The sequence below is a fragment of the Meriones unguiculatus genome, chromosome 19 (genome assembly GCF_030254825.1).
Source record: "Meriones unguiculatus strain TT.TT164.6M chromosome 19, Bangor_MerUng_6.1, whole genome shotgun sequence".
Classification (NCBI taxonomy): domain Eukaryota; kingdom Metazoa; phylum Chordata; class Mammalia; order Rodentia; family Muridae; genus Meriones; species Meriones unguiculatus.
The window spans coordinates 5,532,035-5,548,457 of record NC_083366.1 but is presented as its reverse complement, the minus strand read 5'-3'; the positions used below and the strand labels follow the sequence as shown (position 1 = coordinate 5,548,457).

The following is a 16,423-nucleotide window of genomic DNA, read 5'->3' as shown; positions in this document are numbered from 1 at the left end:
AGATGCCCCAATGAGAAGTCAAGGGTATTCAGGGATTTAGGAATGGTGTCTTAGTTGCTTAGCTTGCCCCAAATAGGGTAACTTTAGGGCAGAAATGGAAAACTCATTGATTAGTTGCCTGCAGGGCTTCAGCATAGCAGAGAGGATCTGGATTCTGCTGTTCTGTTGACCTCATCCCAAAACAGCATCTTTAATTCGTTAGGGCATGTTTTCCTCTCGTGCCAGAGAAGCAGGGTATGAACATGCATGGGCTCGAAACCTGGTCACCATCCAATTGTGAAAAATGCCCTCAGCACTTCTAAGACTAGAAGGTTCAATTCTGTCAGCAGCGTTCTCCCCGTGGGGACACTGATCTTGTGGAAGGCCCAATGTAGAAACTATGCCCCTGCCTGTGTTAGTCATCTTCACAATCGATGTTCATTGACCTCACTTTCTTAGTGAGGTGTGTGTGTATGTCAAGATTTGTCCAGATTGTTGTTCAGATTTCCATTGCTGTAACTAAATTCCTGAGTTAAACAACTTAAAAATCAGAGTGATTCGTTTTGGGTCATGACTTCAGTCTGCAGTTGTTTGGGTCCATTGTACAGGGCTTATAGTCCAACAGCATGGAGTACTTCTGTAAAGTGAAGCTGCTTACCTCCTGGCAGACAGGTACACAGGGAGAGGAGTGAGGAGCCCAGCATTTCAATGATGGCTGTCTTCTGCTCTGCCCCAGCCGATTCCAGCAATGCCTCTGGCTGGGAACCAAGCTTTTAGCAGATAAGCATAGATGCCAATGATAGCAAATAGGAATTGAAACAAACCATAAAAGATTAGAACCAGAAGTGAATTTATGGATCAAACTGTGGCCCAGTTCCTGTAGTTGTTACTGCCTTATGCAGCTATTTTAATGATGGGGAACTGGCTAAGGCAGGCTGAGTTTCTGATGCATTTTAGTTTGCTTCACTGGTTTCAGTTAGCTCTTCTGCATCTTGTTCATATCTTTGAAGACATAGTCTTTGAGCACTGTGGAGATGTCTCAGCTTATCTGCCACATCTGTAACCCTATCACTGCGATATGGAGACTGGTGGGTCCTTGAAGCTCACTGGCCAGCCTAACTGAATTAATGAGCTCCTAGGTCATTGAGAGACCCAAAAAATAAGGTAGAGAGTGACTCTGGAAGATACTCAGCATCGCCCTGTGGCTTCACACACATGCACAGGCACATGTCCTTTGGGATCCATCATGAAGAATTAATGGTCTCCACTTGATTCTTAATTGGTACAAATTTGCTTAACTAGACAAAGACATGAAATTAATCCAAGCTCAAGGAGACTTCCTTCAGAATAAAGACAAGTCTGTAATCAAAAGAGGTGAAACTTGAATCAAAAATCATATAAAGGAACTCACTGGCTAAAAATGTCTCCTCAAACATCAAAGTTTTTTTTTTTTCCTCTGCTCCAAAGACAGAGAGGGTAGCCCTCCAACAGTGTGGACATTGTTTGCCCTACACACACTGACCAGGGCAGGGAGGGATGCCAGTAAAATCAGGGGCTAATTGATGATGGAGCAACAGTTTTGGAGAATTTTCCTTATATTCTTGATTCATGCTGTATTTGGGCCTCAAAAAGATTTGGGCAGCCAAGCTGACTTACAACACTAAATGACTAGTTAACCATCCCTACTCATCACATTAATAAGGTTTATAGAATGTTATAAAATGGTTTATGAAATCATTTTTGAACCATCTTTTTGACAGTAATTACACCAACCCATAATACTTTAAACCAAATGAAATTGGCCAGAATTACCCCTAGCGTCCCTAATATTCTAATGGTTATCATGCAGAATTGCCACTGCAGTAAGATGACAGGGTCGTGTTTAATTTCCCGTCTTCCACTGCATTCCTTTTATTTTTTCCCTCTTCACATTAAACACACTTCATAACATTTCACCGCGGGAGAAGGCTGCATAAGTTTCCAGTTGCTGTAATTTAGTTAAACCATAAAATTGTTTCCAGATTACCAACCATGAAATGGAAAGACAATCTTATTTATGAATTTATAAATCAGATAATCTCCCTCAAATGAATCCTGAAACCAGAAACACTCTGATGATTAAATAGGGAAGAAAAAGTTTTCTCATTACCATGTGTCAAAAGAATTGTATTTTCATGAAGTGGTTCTGACTGAGATATCAGCACATACATTTGTGCTCAGTGTGCTGACCCCACATGGGAGGGGGAGAGAATTGTGGCCCCTGTGCTGTCGGGTTCAAGTGTCTATAAGCTACAGACTTAGTGTCCTCCCCTAGTGGCCCTGCTGATGCCACAGCCTGAAGAGGCCATGGAGGACATATTCATGCCCTAAGTCATGGTTACTGTGTACAGAACCAAACATGTGGGGATCTAGATTACACACGGGCTCTAACTCCAAGCGTCTAAACTCTCACTCCAGGCAGTTCTACACTGTGTTGGTATCCACCTTGGAGAATCGGGCAGTGGGGTACAACTGAAAATTGTCTTCCTTCATCTGCACCCCCAAACTGTTATCAGGAGGAAAGCTTAGTGGAGGAGTCTGGCTCCCACTTAGCTCCCACCCCAGAAAAGCAAGGAAGCTCTGTGGGCGCTCATGGATCTAACCCAGCCTCTGCTGTGATGCTCTGTAATTCGGTCCTCAGTGATGATCCAGTTAAAGATAAGGTCCTCTGTCCAGGGTGTTTGGCTTGATTTTTACTGTGCTGCCACCCCTGCCCCTTGTAAGACAAGGTAATGGAATGTTTTTAATCAACAACAGACAGAGAAAATTGACTTAGCCCTGATCAGCAACGTACCCGCAGTCAGTATGGTGATGCCAGCGGTTCTGCATCACACCCAGTCAGTGTTAGGGTGCCAGCGTTCTGCATCACACCCAGTCAGTGTTAGGGTGCCAGCGTTCTGCATCACACCTGTAGCCAGTGTGGTGACGCCAGCGTTCTGCATCGCACCCATAGTCAGTGTTAGGGTGCCAGCATTCTGCATCACACCTGTAGCCAGTGTGGTGATGCCAGCATTCTGCATCACACCTGTAGCCAGTGTGGTGATGCCAGCGTTCTGCATCACACCTGTAGCCAGTGTGGTGATGCCAGTGGTTCTGTATTTCATCCACAGCCTGTGTTACGGAGTGGAGATTTCTTCTTGCCCTTTTCCTACTTAGCAGACTCTTGGTTAATTCTTGTAGTAGCATTTGCTTGTACTTGCATTTCTCCCAATCTTTTGTGCAATAATAGGGCTAACCAACTTTCACTCAACTCCTGGCATTTTCCCCCAAGATAGTCACTTTCCAAGTGTTTGTGTGTCTCCTATATGGCAGACACTGTGATCAACCACTACCCTTGTCACTTCTGAGATGCCACTGTGACTTGCCAATAAACATGGGATTTCTGGCAGGTTTTTAGAAACCTTATTTCTTTATTTGAAATGTTTCTTAGCTTTTTCCTTGATCCATTGAACCTTTTATGGTAAAGAGGAGTCCAAGTCATAAGGGTGCCTGAAAATGTTTCAGTTCAGAGATTAGCATCCACCGCTGTGCCTAAACCTATCTACAGTCAGTATGTGGAGATGTGTGTCCATAAATGGCATTTGAGATTATTTCTACACAGAACAGTGGTCAGACTGTTGAGACTTCTATCGCTTGGTGGGGGTGCTTGCTTTTTGCAACCATTATCTACTACACTGTATGACATACACACAAAAAACCTCATGTCATAACCACACCACCAGTTTAAACTGAAGAGAGTACATAAAATTGTCAAATCAGAAGCTGGTAACTGCAAAATTAAACTTATTATTTAATAAGGCATTAAAAATTTTAGTCCAAAGGCAAGACTCAAGGCCTCAAAGCTGGAGGACACTCTTGATTACCACAGAGTTCAGGATAAGATGTCGTGTCTGTCCATAGCCCAACCTCACCAGTTGCTTTTCTGCAGTGAAGGATGGATTGCTATTCTAGCTCCACAGGGTACCAGATAAAACAGTTGTCTTGCACTGAAGAGCCACGTTGTGGGTGTGCTGTCTGTAGAATAGGAATCACTGTCACGTGGTCCTGTGATGAGAGAGTCCTGAAGAGAAAGGTACAGTACCTGGCCATAGGCAGAAACTAGGGGCATTTTTATTAGTGCGCTCATGGTTGAGTTGTTGAGCATAGTTTTCTTCCTTGATCCTGTAAAATCCTTCAGGCTAAGAGTTCTCCAGCATTAGACCGAGCATGATCTCCCAAACTCATATTGATTTCAACTGTATTCTTGTATTGACAAGAGGCACTTGTTTGTCTGCCCTTGGGCTATGAAACAGTAATAACTACACATACAATAAATATCTCCATCATTCACAACAAAATCAGCTTGCAGCTTCCCAGCTGTGAAGAGCAGCCTAGAGGCATGTAGGGATGCAGGTCCTGGACCACAGTAGCACCAGTCCACTGGGGTCTCCTCTTATGCAAGGTAAACAAGAAAATAGGGCCAAAAGGCTGAAGAACAGATGCTTCCTAACATCTGAGAGAGATGCTGATTTTGTGGAGATCTCTGATTGACCTGTGCAGTGTCTTTTTTGTGAGGTCACTGTCTCATCTCTCAACTCTTATCAATGAATCTGGCCTCGGCCAAGGATCTATAGTTCTCTGCGTTGGAATAGATTTTGGTAGCCTGCTGCATGGTGCCTTTTATAACCCTCAGGTGGGTCATTCACCCTGAAGAACCAGTCTAAAAGTCAACAGAGCTTTAACAAACAATTCTCTTGTTTTGCAGAGAGAGGATGCAAGCCATGGAGAAGCAGATTGCTAGTCTAACTGGCCTTGTTCAGTCTGCGCTTTTTAAAGGGCCCATTACAAGTAGTAGCAAAGAGGCATCTAGGTAAAAAGAAGAAAGCCTTGCAGTGAAAAATAATTCAATCTGCTTATCTTTAATCATTACAGCCATTCATTCAGTGAAATTCATTTCTTCATGATCAGTTTAGGGCTGACATATTTACATCTTTATAAATCATGGTGTGGGGGTTGTCCTTTTGGTTTTGTTTTCCTCCTGGGAATTCTTGGACAAAGGTAACACTTTGGCCCAAGAAGGGTCAGAAGGCTTCCCAGTGCATGTGGCTTCATGGAGCACTTGCTGAGCAGTGCCTGTTACTACCATTCACACGTGTCCACATCTGCCACCATCTGCAAATCACCATGTGCCCAGCTGCATCTGCCTGTGTCAGCACACACCTGGGAAACCTTTTCCATCTCTGGCAGTTATGGAGCTGATGTCAAACACCTCCATTGCTTAATCCATCACCGCTAAGTCTTAAGACTAGAAGGGTCAGGGAAAGACATGGCACTTTGAAAACTATTGAGCTGACTTTTTTCTTTTTTTCTTTTATTCAGTGAGAAAATGATGAAAGCCACAGCCAACAGAAACCAAGCAGATGGTGCAGGTGAGTTCCCAGGAGCTCTGGAGGCTGTGAGACTCGGCTGGCTCTGGCTAGCTTCACAAGCACCCAGTGTTTCTCCACGTTAGTTGATATGATTTCAGAGGTGCAGAAGAACTCCATAGCTACTGTAGCTTGTTCCACTGAAGAAATTACCCTCCTTAGCCATTCCCTCTGTCACTCATGACTGTTCCTGGCCGTGGAGTACAGAGTAAATATGGTAAATTTAAGACATGTACTGACTGTCTAGAACTTAGAATCCACAGAAAAGTTGAAAATATATGTGTGTTGAGTATCAAGAATTATGCGATACAGGTTTATACAATAGAGCTTGCCTCTATTGAAATCTCCCCCCGTAAAGGTACCAAGGGCCAAGGGGAAAGGAAAGGGCAAAAGATCCTTACAGGTAGAGGCAACTCAGATGCCCCTTAAGTGTGAAGTGAAGCCACTGGGAGACTCCATCCTGGGAAGGATGATGGCCTGTGGTGTAATAAGAGAATGGACAAGAGTGAATGGGAATAAGTAGGCACTTACATGTCTAGATAAGAAAAGATAATGAATGTGGTTTAGGGCTTTACTTTTAAATACTAACATTCTCCTTAAGGAAGACTGACTCTGTCACCAGCCTCGCTTTCTAGTGTCACCACATCTGTGTGGTGACAGCCTGATCCGGTACTCCCCAGGCAGGCCTCTCTGCAGAAGATGGCATCTTCCTGCCCACTGGGTTAGAAACAGGTCACGACAGGAGTGTACTTACATGCTGAGGCTCTGCAGAAGCAAAGAGCCAGTTGTATGAAATGCTTAATTTGGGGGAAGCCACATCTCCTAGTTTCCTGCAGCACAGGAATGTGGACAGGATTCAAACATAGGCTTAACTCCTTACCGCACCCATTGGCTCCATTCAGGCTGAGCAAAACTTAGCACTCAGTTATAAGGGATGTTTCTCCAGCATTCAACTTAGAAATCAATCCGTGGCCTAGGCAGAACCCAGACGGTTGCTTCATTGGAATTACCAAACTTATCTTCAGAGCAATTGCCAGTTTGCTTTGGGATAATTGTTCGCTCATTTTCTTATTTATTATGATCTTAAGGGGATCATAAGCACTAAAGCCTTCCATACCTCTAAAATGCACCCTGGGAAAGACAAGTGTCCTGTACATCATTTCATCAATGGGCACATGCAATTTGTAAGCTTTGACTCTTTCTTCATTTCTATAGAGTAGTACTAATAAGGAAACGTGTGTGCCTGGCACTGTTCATGCATTGACCCATTAATATCTATCCATAGTGGGTAGGTATCATTTTTATTTCATTGTTCCAGATAAGGAAACAACTCACAGCCACACACATGTGACCCACCCTCTCATGTTATGATATACCAGTTCCTTGAAAGATACACAAGTTGTTTAATTTCTTCACTTTGAAATTGTTGTAAACACCCTTATTGAGCAAGTGTAGTTTCTTTGGCTGTGCTTCCAAGTTTGTGATCAGTAATTCCAGGGGACAGATGGTAGTAGTGACCACATGGTTTTTGAAAAGCCTAGGAGATTGGCAATGCCATTGGCAATGTGAGCGATTTTCACTCCTGTGTCTATCCCCATTTTGATCTTTCTCCTTCTAATGAATGTAGCAAGGCTAGATATTGCCTACAGGGATTTAGTTACCATAGCAGCCTGTACGGTGCACAAAATACATTAATTCTTCCATAATCCAAGGTAGTAAACCATAAGAAAAGCAGTATTACGATGATGATGATGATTTTAAGATGCAAGTAACAAAGATCAATTACTTAGGGTAGACTCGGTACACAGAAAAGAATGAGATTATGGGTACAAACTATATGTTGTCTCTTATTACTAGGCTTGGCAAGAAACTGAGTTTGATAACCCATCTGTGGGTATGACATACCAACTCTAAGTCTTGTGGCTCCAGCGTGAGTGGGGACCTGCTCGGAGTCCCTAGCAACTAGATCTTCTCCATCCTAAGTCTGCATTTCAGGGCCTTTACTGTAGATCCTTGCTATCTGTTATTGCTGAGACTCTAGATGGAGCTAGATGGTCCTTTCTAACATTCTGCTCAGAAAAGTAGTGCAGCCAAAGGCAGTGAGGCTTACTCTTTGTCAGCCGTTGGGCTGAGCAGTTATAGGTGCTGACCTCCTTAGGCCGTGGGGTAGCTCCAGTACCCAGTCAAGATAAACAGAGAACATGGTTAAGTTACTTACTAGCTCAAGATCATATGTGGAAAAATGGATAATGAGAGTAGCTTCCAGGTTCTGGTCTGAGTAATGAAGTGGATGGTAGTGTACTTGGCTAAAATCAAATGGAAAGAGACAGAAAAGAGCTTGGGGAGGCAAGTGCTTGTTGGAAAGGCTGGTAGTGACTTGAGGTATGAGGCTCCAAAGATAAATGTAAGCCTGGGGGGGGGTGCTGGGGGCACTAGGCAGGTGGTAGAAGAGGATGGGCTTGCCCCAAAAGCAAGAGCAGAGAGAGGAAAGAAGGCAAGGGGAAGGCATCTCAGTGGGACAGGAAACGAAAGAAATGCCTGGCAGACAACACAGACCAAACATACCGCATGAAGTCATGGTTCCTGGAGAGTGTGGTGATCCCTGTATCACTGGGCACTTTGTGAGCAGACATGACAGTAAATTGGGAGGATGGAAAACCACATGCAGTGGTACCAGAGGTTATTGATAAAGATATATTTTTAAATGAATATAGATCTCATAAAGAAATTGATTTTGAAAATGTTTCTTGAAGCCTATTATCAGCATGCAGCTGTAACAAAGAAATGTGCAGACTGAGGCCTGCTTTCTCTAAGAGCTGGCGCAGCAGGTAAAGGTGCTTGTACCTAGTGGGAAACCCAAGTTTGATCTCAGAACCTGCTGAAAGTTGGAAGATGAAAGCCAACCTGTACATGTGTATGCACACACTTGCGACACACACACAATTTAAATTATAAAAATTGGTGATATAAGCTGGTACTCCTGGGACACGCAAGGGTCGCAAGGTGGAGCCGGCAGGACAAGGCCGGAGCGAGGCCTTGGTTTTTCCACTTACTACCTGGTGATAGATGGGGTAATGTCGTGAGTGCTCTACACATGCTGCTGTAGGACAGACAAGGAGATGTTGGCTGACTCAAAAGCAACAACTTGGAACTGATAGTTGTTTCCTGTCAGAGTACCTGACCTTGGAAGACACTAAGTAATTATGCCACACTGCTATATCAAGAGGCGTCACTGGGTGTTCTTTTCCTTTGTGCACATGCAGTGTAAAACAGTCTTTTCAACAGCTGCATGGATGGCAGCTACTCACTTTTCTGGGGTGACTTGATTTGCACGTAAGGGAAAGTTTCCAAGTTTCCAAGTTTCTCATTTCTTGACTGGTAATGGTCTGAATGACCACTAAGGTTCATAAGAATAGCCAGGAGTACCAACCTTCTGGCATTCTGTGGAGGCAGTAGAGCAACTGTCCTTGGACAGTCACCCTAAGGTGAAGAACTTGGGGTGCCACCAGCACTACATCCTGGTTGCTGAGCCACAACAGAAGGACAGGCTCCCCACTAATAACCACTACAGGGTATGCAAATCAATGGCAAGGCTCTGTCCTGCAAGGCTAGCCTGTTGTCACAAAGCTCCCAGGAGAGAGAACTGGACTGCGTGTGTGTGTGTGTGTGTGTGTGTGTGTGCGCGCATAAGTGTCTGTCTGTCTATCTTTGTAGGTGTGTGTATATCTGCCTGAGTCTCTCTGTCTTTGTGTTTATGTATCTGTCTGTCTCTTGCTCATATGTGTCTGTCTATCTTGTGTGTGTGTTTGTTTGTGTTTGTCTATGTTTTGTATGTGTTTGTGGATGTATGTGTATATCTGTCTCACTCATGTATCTATTTGTGTGTGTGTGTGTGTGTGTGTGAGAGAGAGAGAGAGAGAGAGAGAGAGATTCCGAATTTACCCTGGGGGTCTGTTTCATAGCCCTGCACTGTCCTTAAAAGGCCAAACCGTCTAGCACATACTCTTTAAACCCTGCTGGCCCTGTAAGCCATCCTCAGGCTCCTCCACAGTGGGCTCACAAAATGTGTGACACTTGTGTAAGATCTGCAGACAGAGGCTGGCAGCTGGAGAACAAACCCTGCGCTTTTCCTTTCTAGCGCAGTCCCTTCAGTGCTACAAGCAGAACCCAGGCTGCAGAGAGTGCCCCCACCATGCTCATCTCCAGCCTAGAAGTTTCTTTCCAGTGCCTTTTTGTTTTAATTTCTTTCCTAAAGAGTTTTTAAGTAAAGCCATGTTTTCTTACAAAGAGTGATAATGTTCAGAAATCTTAGTTCTTTTGATTTTAGAAACCTGTGAGGATTTAGTCAAGGGTACCCTCTTTTGATTAGTTTCCCATCTCTGGCCCAACTTGTCCCATGTCTGTGTGCCAGCAGGGATGGTCACACAGCATGCTCTGTGAGGGCCCAGAAATTAAATTCACCCCTACTCCAGAATGATATCTACTATACAGATTTAAAAGATCTAAAACTTAGCAAGAAGATTTTTGGAATACCAGCAGTCAGAAGTGCTGTTGATACTTTCTTCTATATACTTTTCAACTTATATCTATAAACCCCTGCATGTTTAAAGAAAGAGAAAAAGAAAGGTGGAGTAGTCATGTAGGGGTTGGAGAGAGAGAGGAGGAAGCAGATGGATTCAAGGGACTGGTGGCAGCATAGACACTTAGCCTTGCTCTGAAAATACTGCTCTGCCATCCAATGGCAGTGAAGCTTCTAGAACATGATGGCTACTGACTACATTCCTTCGTGATATTGTTTCTATGGTGTTTTTCATAATTTTCAGTCATCTGTGTGAAGACAGGCTGCATGGCTCAGGTGCTGTCTGCATTCTAAGACCTCTGCTATATTTTGGGTTTTGTTTTTTTTCCTTATAGGAACAGCTCATGTTTCTACTGGGAAGAGTCTGGGCACTTTGGAGTCCCCACTGCCTCCCAGCCAACCCCTGCCTGCCGGTACCTCGTCCATCCACACGAGCCTACTTGACATGAGGCGGAATGTGGCTGAACTCAGGCTCCAGCTCCAGCAAATGAGGCAGCTCCAGGTACTTCTCACGGAAGTGTCCTCTATCTTAGTGGCTCTAGGTCTGATTTCTCTGTCCCCCATATCTTCAGCCCTGCTGAAACTTCCCTGGTTCCTTTACTGAACCTTGTATAGGAGCCAATTGAAGGTCCCACATATGATCATAATGGCACAGCTTCCTTGTTTATCTGTAAGCCTGGTCTAAAATCGTCCACCACAACTAAAGCCAGTGTATGACAATATCTGTTAACAAAAAGTATGGGCTTCCTACCAGCCGGGGCTGCCAGTTCTCAGTGTGGTGGAGGTCAATACTCCACCTCAGAAAAAAGCTCCCCTCTTCCTTAAGCAACTATGATGTAATTATAACTATGAGTTTAGCATAGAAGATGAACTCATTATGGTGGGCTAATGAAGATGATTTGCTAAGAAAAAAAAATCTGCATTTTATTTGAGTCATGTGGTCCAGGTTTCCTTTACCCTTTTCATTATTGAGGAATATGTGAGCTATAGGGAATCAAAGAGAAGGCAAAACCAACCCTTTGTGTCCCAGATCTTGGTCAGCAAACACTGTCAAACTAAAAAAAAATAGGATATCCATCTTCTGGCTTGAGTTCTAAGGAGCAGGAAGCCCAGCATAGCATGAGGTCACATGCTTGCCTTGGATGCAGCCTTGGCCTCACTGCAGGAGTTGGGGCATTGGGTGCATAGTCCTAGTGTGGCCTTTAAGAAGCTCATAATCCAAACATTGTTAAGAGTGGAACACACCCAGGAGCCTGGGCAGCCACATGGGCGGAGATCCTCTGTAGCAAGTGGAAGCAATACGTAAGTGGTGAAGTACAGGCAGGGAAGGACTTTGAACCACAGTTCTTTCTGCATCCCAGTGCCATAAATCCAACAGGTTTCACCACCCAATAAAAGCTAAAAATGTGCTTTCCCACCACCAGTGTCTAGACGTGGAAAGGGGCAGAGGGGAGAACAGGTAGATCTAGGCACAGAGTCATACTCAAGTCTCTAAATCCAGCCCTGGGAAGCTGAGGCAGAAAGATCATGAGTTCAAGGCCAGCCTATACTGCATAATGAGATCCTGTCTCAAAAGCACATCTTCTGGAAAAAAATTAAAATGTAAAATAAGGGCAGCTGGTTTGAAAAACCTCCTTGGGCCCTGGAGTTCATGGTGAGGGTTGACAAAACAGTCTACACTGCTTAATGCTCAGACACCCTCCATCCATCCACTCTTTCTCTCTCTGTCCACACCTGGGGCATTTGGTACATATTTATTTATGTCACCTCTGAATCATAGCATCTGGGAAAGTCCATCTTGGATGGACTTCTCCTTGCCTTGCAAATTTTTCTTTCATTTTATATGTGTGTGGGGAGGTGTGGAGGTATACATATGTGTTGTGGATGCATGTGAATCTGCAGGTGTGTAGTCATGAACCTGTACATGCAGAGACCAGAAGAGGACCTTAGGTTTTTTCTCTATTACTCTTCACCTTATCAATTTGAACCAGAAGCTTGCTGTGCCTGTCCTCCAGTCATAGGCCTGTGCAGCCATGCCCTGCTTTTATGTAGGTGCTGGAAATTCAGATTCACATCCTTATGCTTGTACAGCACATACTCTTACCCACTGAGCCATTTCTCTGCAAAGAAAGAAAAGGGATGAGAAAGGAGAGAGAGAGAATGAGAATGAAATGAATTAATTTTGCAATGAAATGACGCATCTGGGTTGGTAGTTAAAATGGCAAAGAATGTCTTCAGTCCTCGGATTACTAGGTAAACGGACAAATAAAGCAAGGCCAAGAAAAGCAGACCCCTGACAAAGCAATTAGTTGCCACTCAGTTCCAGCAACTCTTCCCCTGTAGGCTTAGACTCCATGTTTCTAGATGTTCTCAGTATCCCCAGAAAATATGGAAATACAGGTTTGATGTTAAACAGCCCCATTTTCAACTCTTAGAATGTAATTAAAACTTAATTGGTTGATGCTCCCAAGGTCAAAGGACAGGTCTTTAGGTCAGACACCACCTGTCACCCCTCTCCCCCAATTTCTTTCCTGGTTTTTCTGTAGTCTGCCCTTCCTCACACTGCACTACCTTCTGGGAAATTGTTGGACTCTACCCCTACAAACTGAATCTGTCATTTCTATGGTAGGCCCTAACTCCTGCTCCAAAGAGAGCAGCTGTCGGCTTGGAGACATGAGTGGCATTGCTTTAGCATGAGCAGAACAGTCGTGTTAGCTATTTCATAAGCATTTAAGACACACTTGTTACTGTGGGTAAGATGTTGCTAGCCACAGCATGTCCTTGGTGATACATGGCATTATTTGGTTCTGGTATGGTTGGGAAAGAGCTCCTGCCACCTGCGCTCTATCAACTTTTGAACCTATGCTAGCACAGTGTAAAACTGTCACTTTCTTAATGAGGAAGTTCTTGGCCGACATTAGCAGTCCTAGCCTACCTCTATAGGTTTCTTTATCTCTGTAGAACTGTTCCATTTCATTGGCTCTCTCTCTGGGAGTAGATAGCAATGAGCAATGTGCTGTGCATGTAATCCTGGCACTTAAGAAGGAGAGACAGGAGGATCTCTGTGAGTTTGAGGCCAGCCTGGTCTACTAAACAAGTCCAGGACAACCAAGGCTACACAGAGAAACCTTAACTCAAAAAAAACAAAGGAAGGATGGAAGGAAGGGAGGGAGGGAGGGAGAGTGGAAGGGGAAAAAATGTTCGTGGTTTCCACGGCAGGCACAAGGGAGAGATAAGTGCTTTGGATTGTTTGTTTTTTGAGACAGGGTTTCTCTGTGTAGCCTTGGCTGTCATGGAGAACAGAGTGGCCTCAAACTCACGGAGATTCACGGGCCTCTATCTTCCTAAGTGCTGTGATCACAGGGCTTCTATTGTTCTCCCCTCTCCACTCCAGTCTTTGTAGTCTCTGTGTCTCAGGCTTCCCTCTTCCACAAACTTCTGTCTTTTCAGCCAGAGGAGTCTATTTAATATAAGAACAATTGAGAACAATTAAGCTGTGGCAGCACCAATTCTCCATCAGCACCTGGATTATCCTACACCTAATATGAAATGCAGTCCCTGAGTGATTATGAGTCCACTAATAGAGCAATCACTAGAGACATATAGAACTCTCCAGAAGAGTCTCAAAAGAACAAAATTTGAATTAGAAATTCAAATGTTCTTTGAGCTGTGTTATAAAATAGTAAAACTGAATGAACCCTTTTGTGTTTGGCAGCCTGCTTCAGTGATTAGATAATTAAATCACTGGAAAGCCTACACGCTAGCAGATCATCATAGTGAACATTTCATTTCAGGAATTAATGGATTATTCACAGGAATACAAGTGTGAAGTTGACACAAGGGATGGTTAGATGGGGGAAATGATGTCAGTGAGACCATAGAGACAACCGAGGCCCTATTCATAGGATTCACTGTCCTCCAGTTTCCAACAAGTTATAAGTAGATACGACATTGTCTTAGGGTGTTACTGCCATTAGGGGACACCATGGCCACAGCAACTCTTAATATTTAACTGGGGCTGGCTTTCCGTTCAGAAGGTTAGTCCATTATCATCATGGCAGGAAGCATGGTGGCATGCAGGCAGACATGGTGCTGGAGAGGTAGCTACTCTGAACTGGCAAGAAGCAGGAAGAAAGAGTGAGACACAGAGCTTGGCTTGAACATCTGAGACAGCAAAGCCCACCCACAGTGTCACATTTCCTCCAACAAGACCACACCTCCTCCTAATGGTGCCAGTCCTTATGAGCCTCTGGGGCCATTTTCATTCAGACGACCGCAGACATATTCCACCCACACTGCCCATTAGAGTCACCTCAGGTCCTTCACAAAAGTACATATACCGAGTCATGCTACCAGAGTCTGACTTCATTGGTATGGACTTGCAGGTATTGGAATATTCTAGAATATTCCAGGGTAAGAATTACTGCTCTTAGGTTATTATGAATGTCCAATCCAATGACGATACCTTGTAGACATACTGGGATCAGTCAGCTCTTACAAATGTTAAAGTGAATGTGAATGAGTATGCCACCACCCTGTAAGCCCAAAAAGAGATGGTGACTTAAATCACTCCAAACCATGTACCTTCCTCACACCCATGGAGCAGAACTGTGCCCTCTGTGAGAACACTGCTGTGTTCTCACTCCCAAGTAACCTAGGTCCACAAAGCTGGCAACAAAGAACTCTGTAACTCACCAATTTTCTATTCAAAAGATGGTGACCACTGGGCACCATGACACATGCCTGTAATCCTAGCACCCAGGAGGCACAGGCAGTCAGATCTCTGTGAGTTCAAGGCTAGCCTGGTCTACAGAGTGAGTCCAGGATAGCCAAGGCTACATAGAGAAACCCTCTCTCAAAAAAATAAACAACAAAAAAGGTGATTACCCTTCTCCATTAGTTTTCCTAATACGATTTATAAATAAAGATCCACTTTTTCTAGTGGTAAATAATTCCATTCCTATGGAATACCCCAGGACATAGACTTTTTTTTTTCTTTCTGAGAGAATTCCAGACCTACAGAGGTGAGTGCACTTCTGTCCATCTCTGAGTTGAAGAGATGAATCTATTTCTGGAAATAAGTAAAATCACCAAGTTCTGTGGAGACCACAGTTGGGACTTCACCCAAATTAAAAGAATGGATCCATTCTACTGTTCCAGTCTACACACATTGTGTTGGTCTCCTTGGCCTCCTGGCTCTTTATCTGGCTTCCTGAGAAGTTAAAAAAAAAATCAGGTTATTTTGTGCTTAGAGTCACATTTTTACGATTTTTGATAATCTGCTATTTTTCCCAGGTGAAGGAGAATCGACATTAAAAAGACAGCTGGACACAGAGCTCTAGGACCTGCCCTCTAACTGTTGATGTAATTCAACAGTTATCTTAATCTATCTTTGGCCTCATTTTCTGTTGTCCAAAATTATAATCATGAGAATGTGTATCCCAGAGGAAAACACACCAAAATTTGGCCCCTATAGGACAAAACTGTTTTCTTCAACAAGCCAGAAATGATAAATGGAACAGACACAGGAGTTGACAATTTACCAAGTCCCTCAGATCACAGACAAGATATTGTCTAAGATCGTGAGGCAACATCAAATAGACACTGGGCACAGATAACATGGGCCTGGGTTGCTCAGAAAAATGGAGACAAAGGAGGTGAATCCCACAGTTGACCCATGCATCTGCCTGTAGTTACTTTCCAGATGTAATGCAGAAACTCAGGATATCCTGGGATCATCTTGCTGAGCAAAGGAGATAAAATCAAAGTTCAGAGAGTTGAAGCAGCTAGCATTTATGGAATGGAGTACCAAATAGAAATCTCTATGCAGAAAGGAATATGTTAATCTGTGGGCCAGCCATTGGATAATAAACCAAGGATCTGTAGTATGAACAGACCTCTGAGCCAGGCAAAGACCATGTGTATAAACCAGCAAGCCAAAATCTTCCTGGAGACCACCTAGGCCTAGAACAGTTCAAGTTTTGGCAAACAAGAATGAAAAGACCACATTGTATACCTCAGCATTTAGTAAAGACTAGGAAAGGGCTATACCCAGTCTTTGTACTAACCTAGCCCTAGTGGAAAGATTACCCTAGATTCTCCCTACTCATACTTAAAAATAATCCTCTCAATAATAAAAGGAGCCACACATAACTAGCCTGTCAGAGAATATCCAAAATCTGTAAGGAAAACAATAAAATCTACTGCTCTGTGCCTAGCATGCAATTAAAAAACAAACAAACAAAACAACAACAAAAAAAAACATTAGACATGAATGATGGTGAAAAATGCAATCTATGAAAACTCAGCCAATAGAAGCTGACCGGAAGTGATAGAAATAATCACATCAGTAGCAAAGACTTCAAAAAGCTACTCAAATTATTCTTTTTTTTTAATTCCTTTTACATCCTTGTTCTAGCCC

At 43.6% G+C, this 16,423-nt stretch overlaps 1 protein-coding gene across 27 annotated transcripts in view; it reads left to right on the top strand.

The window, feature by feature from the left end:
- The window catches only part of Kiaa1217 (KIAA1217 ortholog), an 839,639-nt gene that overhangs the window by 796,085 nt on the left and 27,131 nt on the right, over positions 1 to 16,423 (top strand). For 20 of the 27 annotated variants that reach the window (XM_060372904.1, XM_060372908.1, XM_060372905.1 and 17 more), the window contains 3 exons: positions 4,763 to 4,867; positions 5,377 to 5,426; positions 10,338 to 10,504. In XM_060372904.1, coding sequence (XP_060228887.1) covers positions 4,763 to 4,867; positions 5,377 to 5,426; positions 10,338 to 10,504 — 322 coding nt within the window. The remainder of the gene's footprint in view (positions 1 to 4,762; positions 4,868 to 5,376; positions 5,427 to 10,337; positions 10,505 to 16,423) is intronic. The other 7 variants (XM_060372901.1, XM_060372914.1, XM_060372916.1 and 4 more) reach the window with 1 other exon arrangement.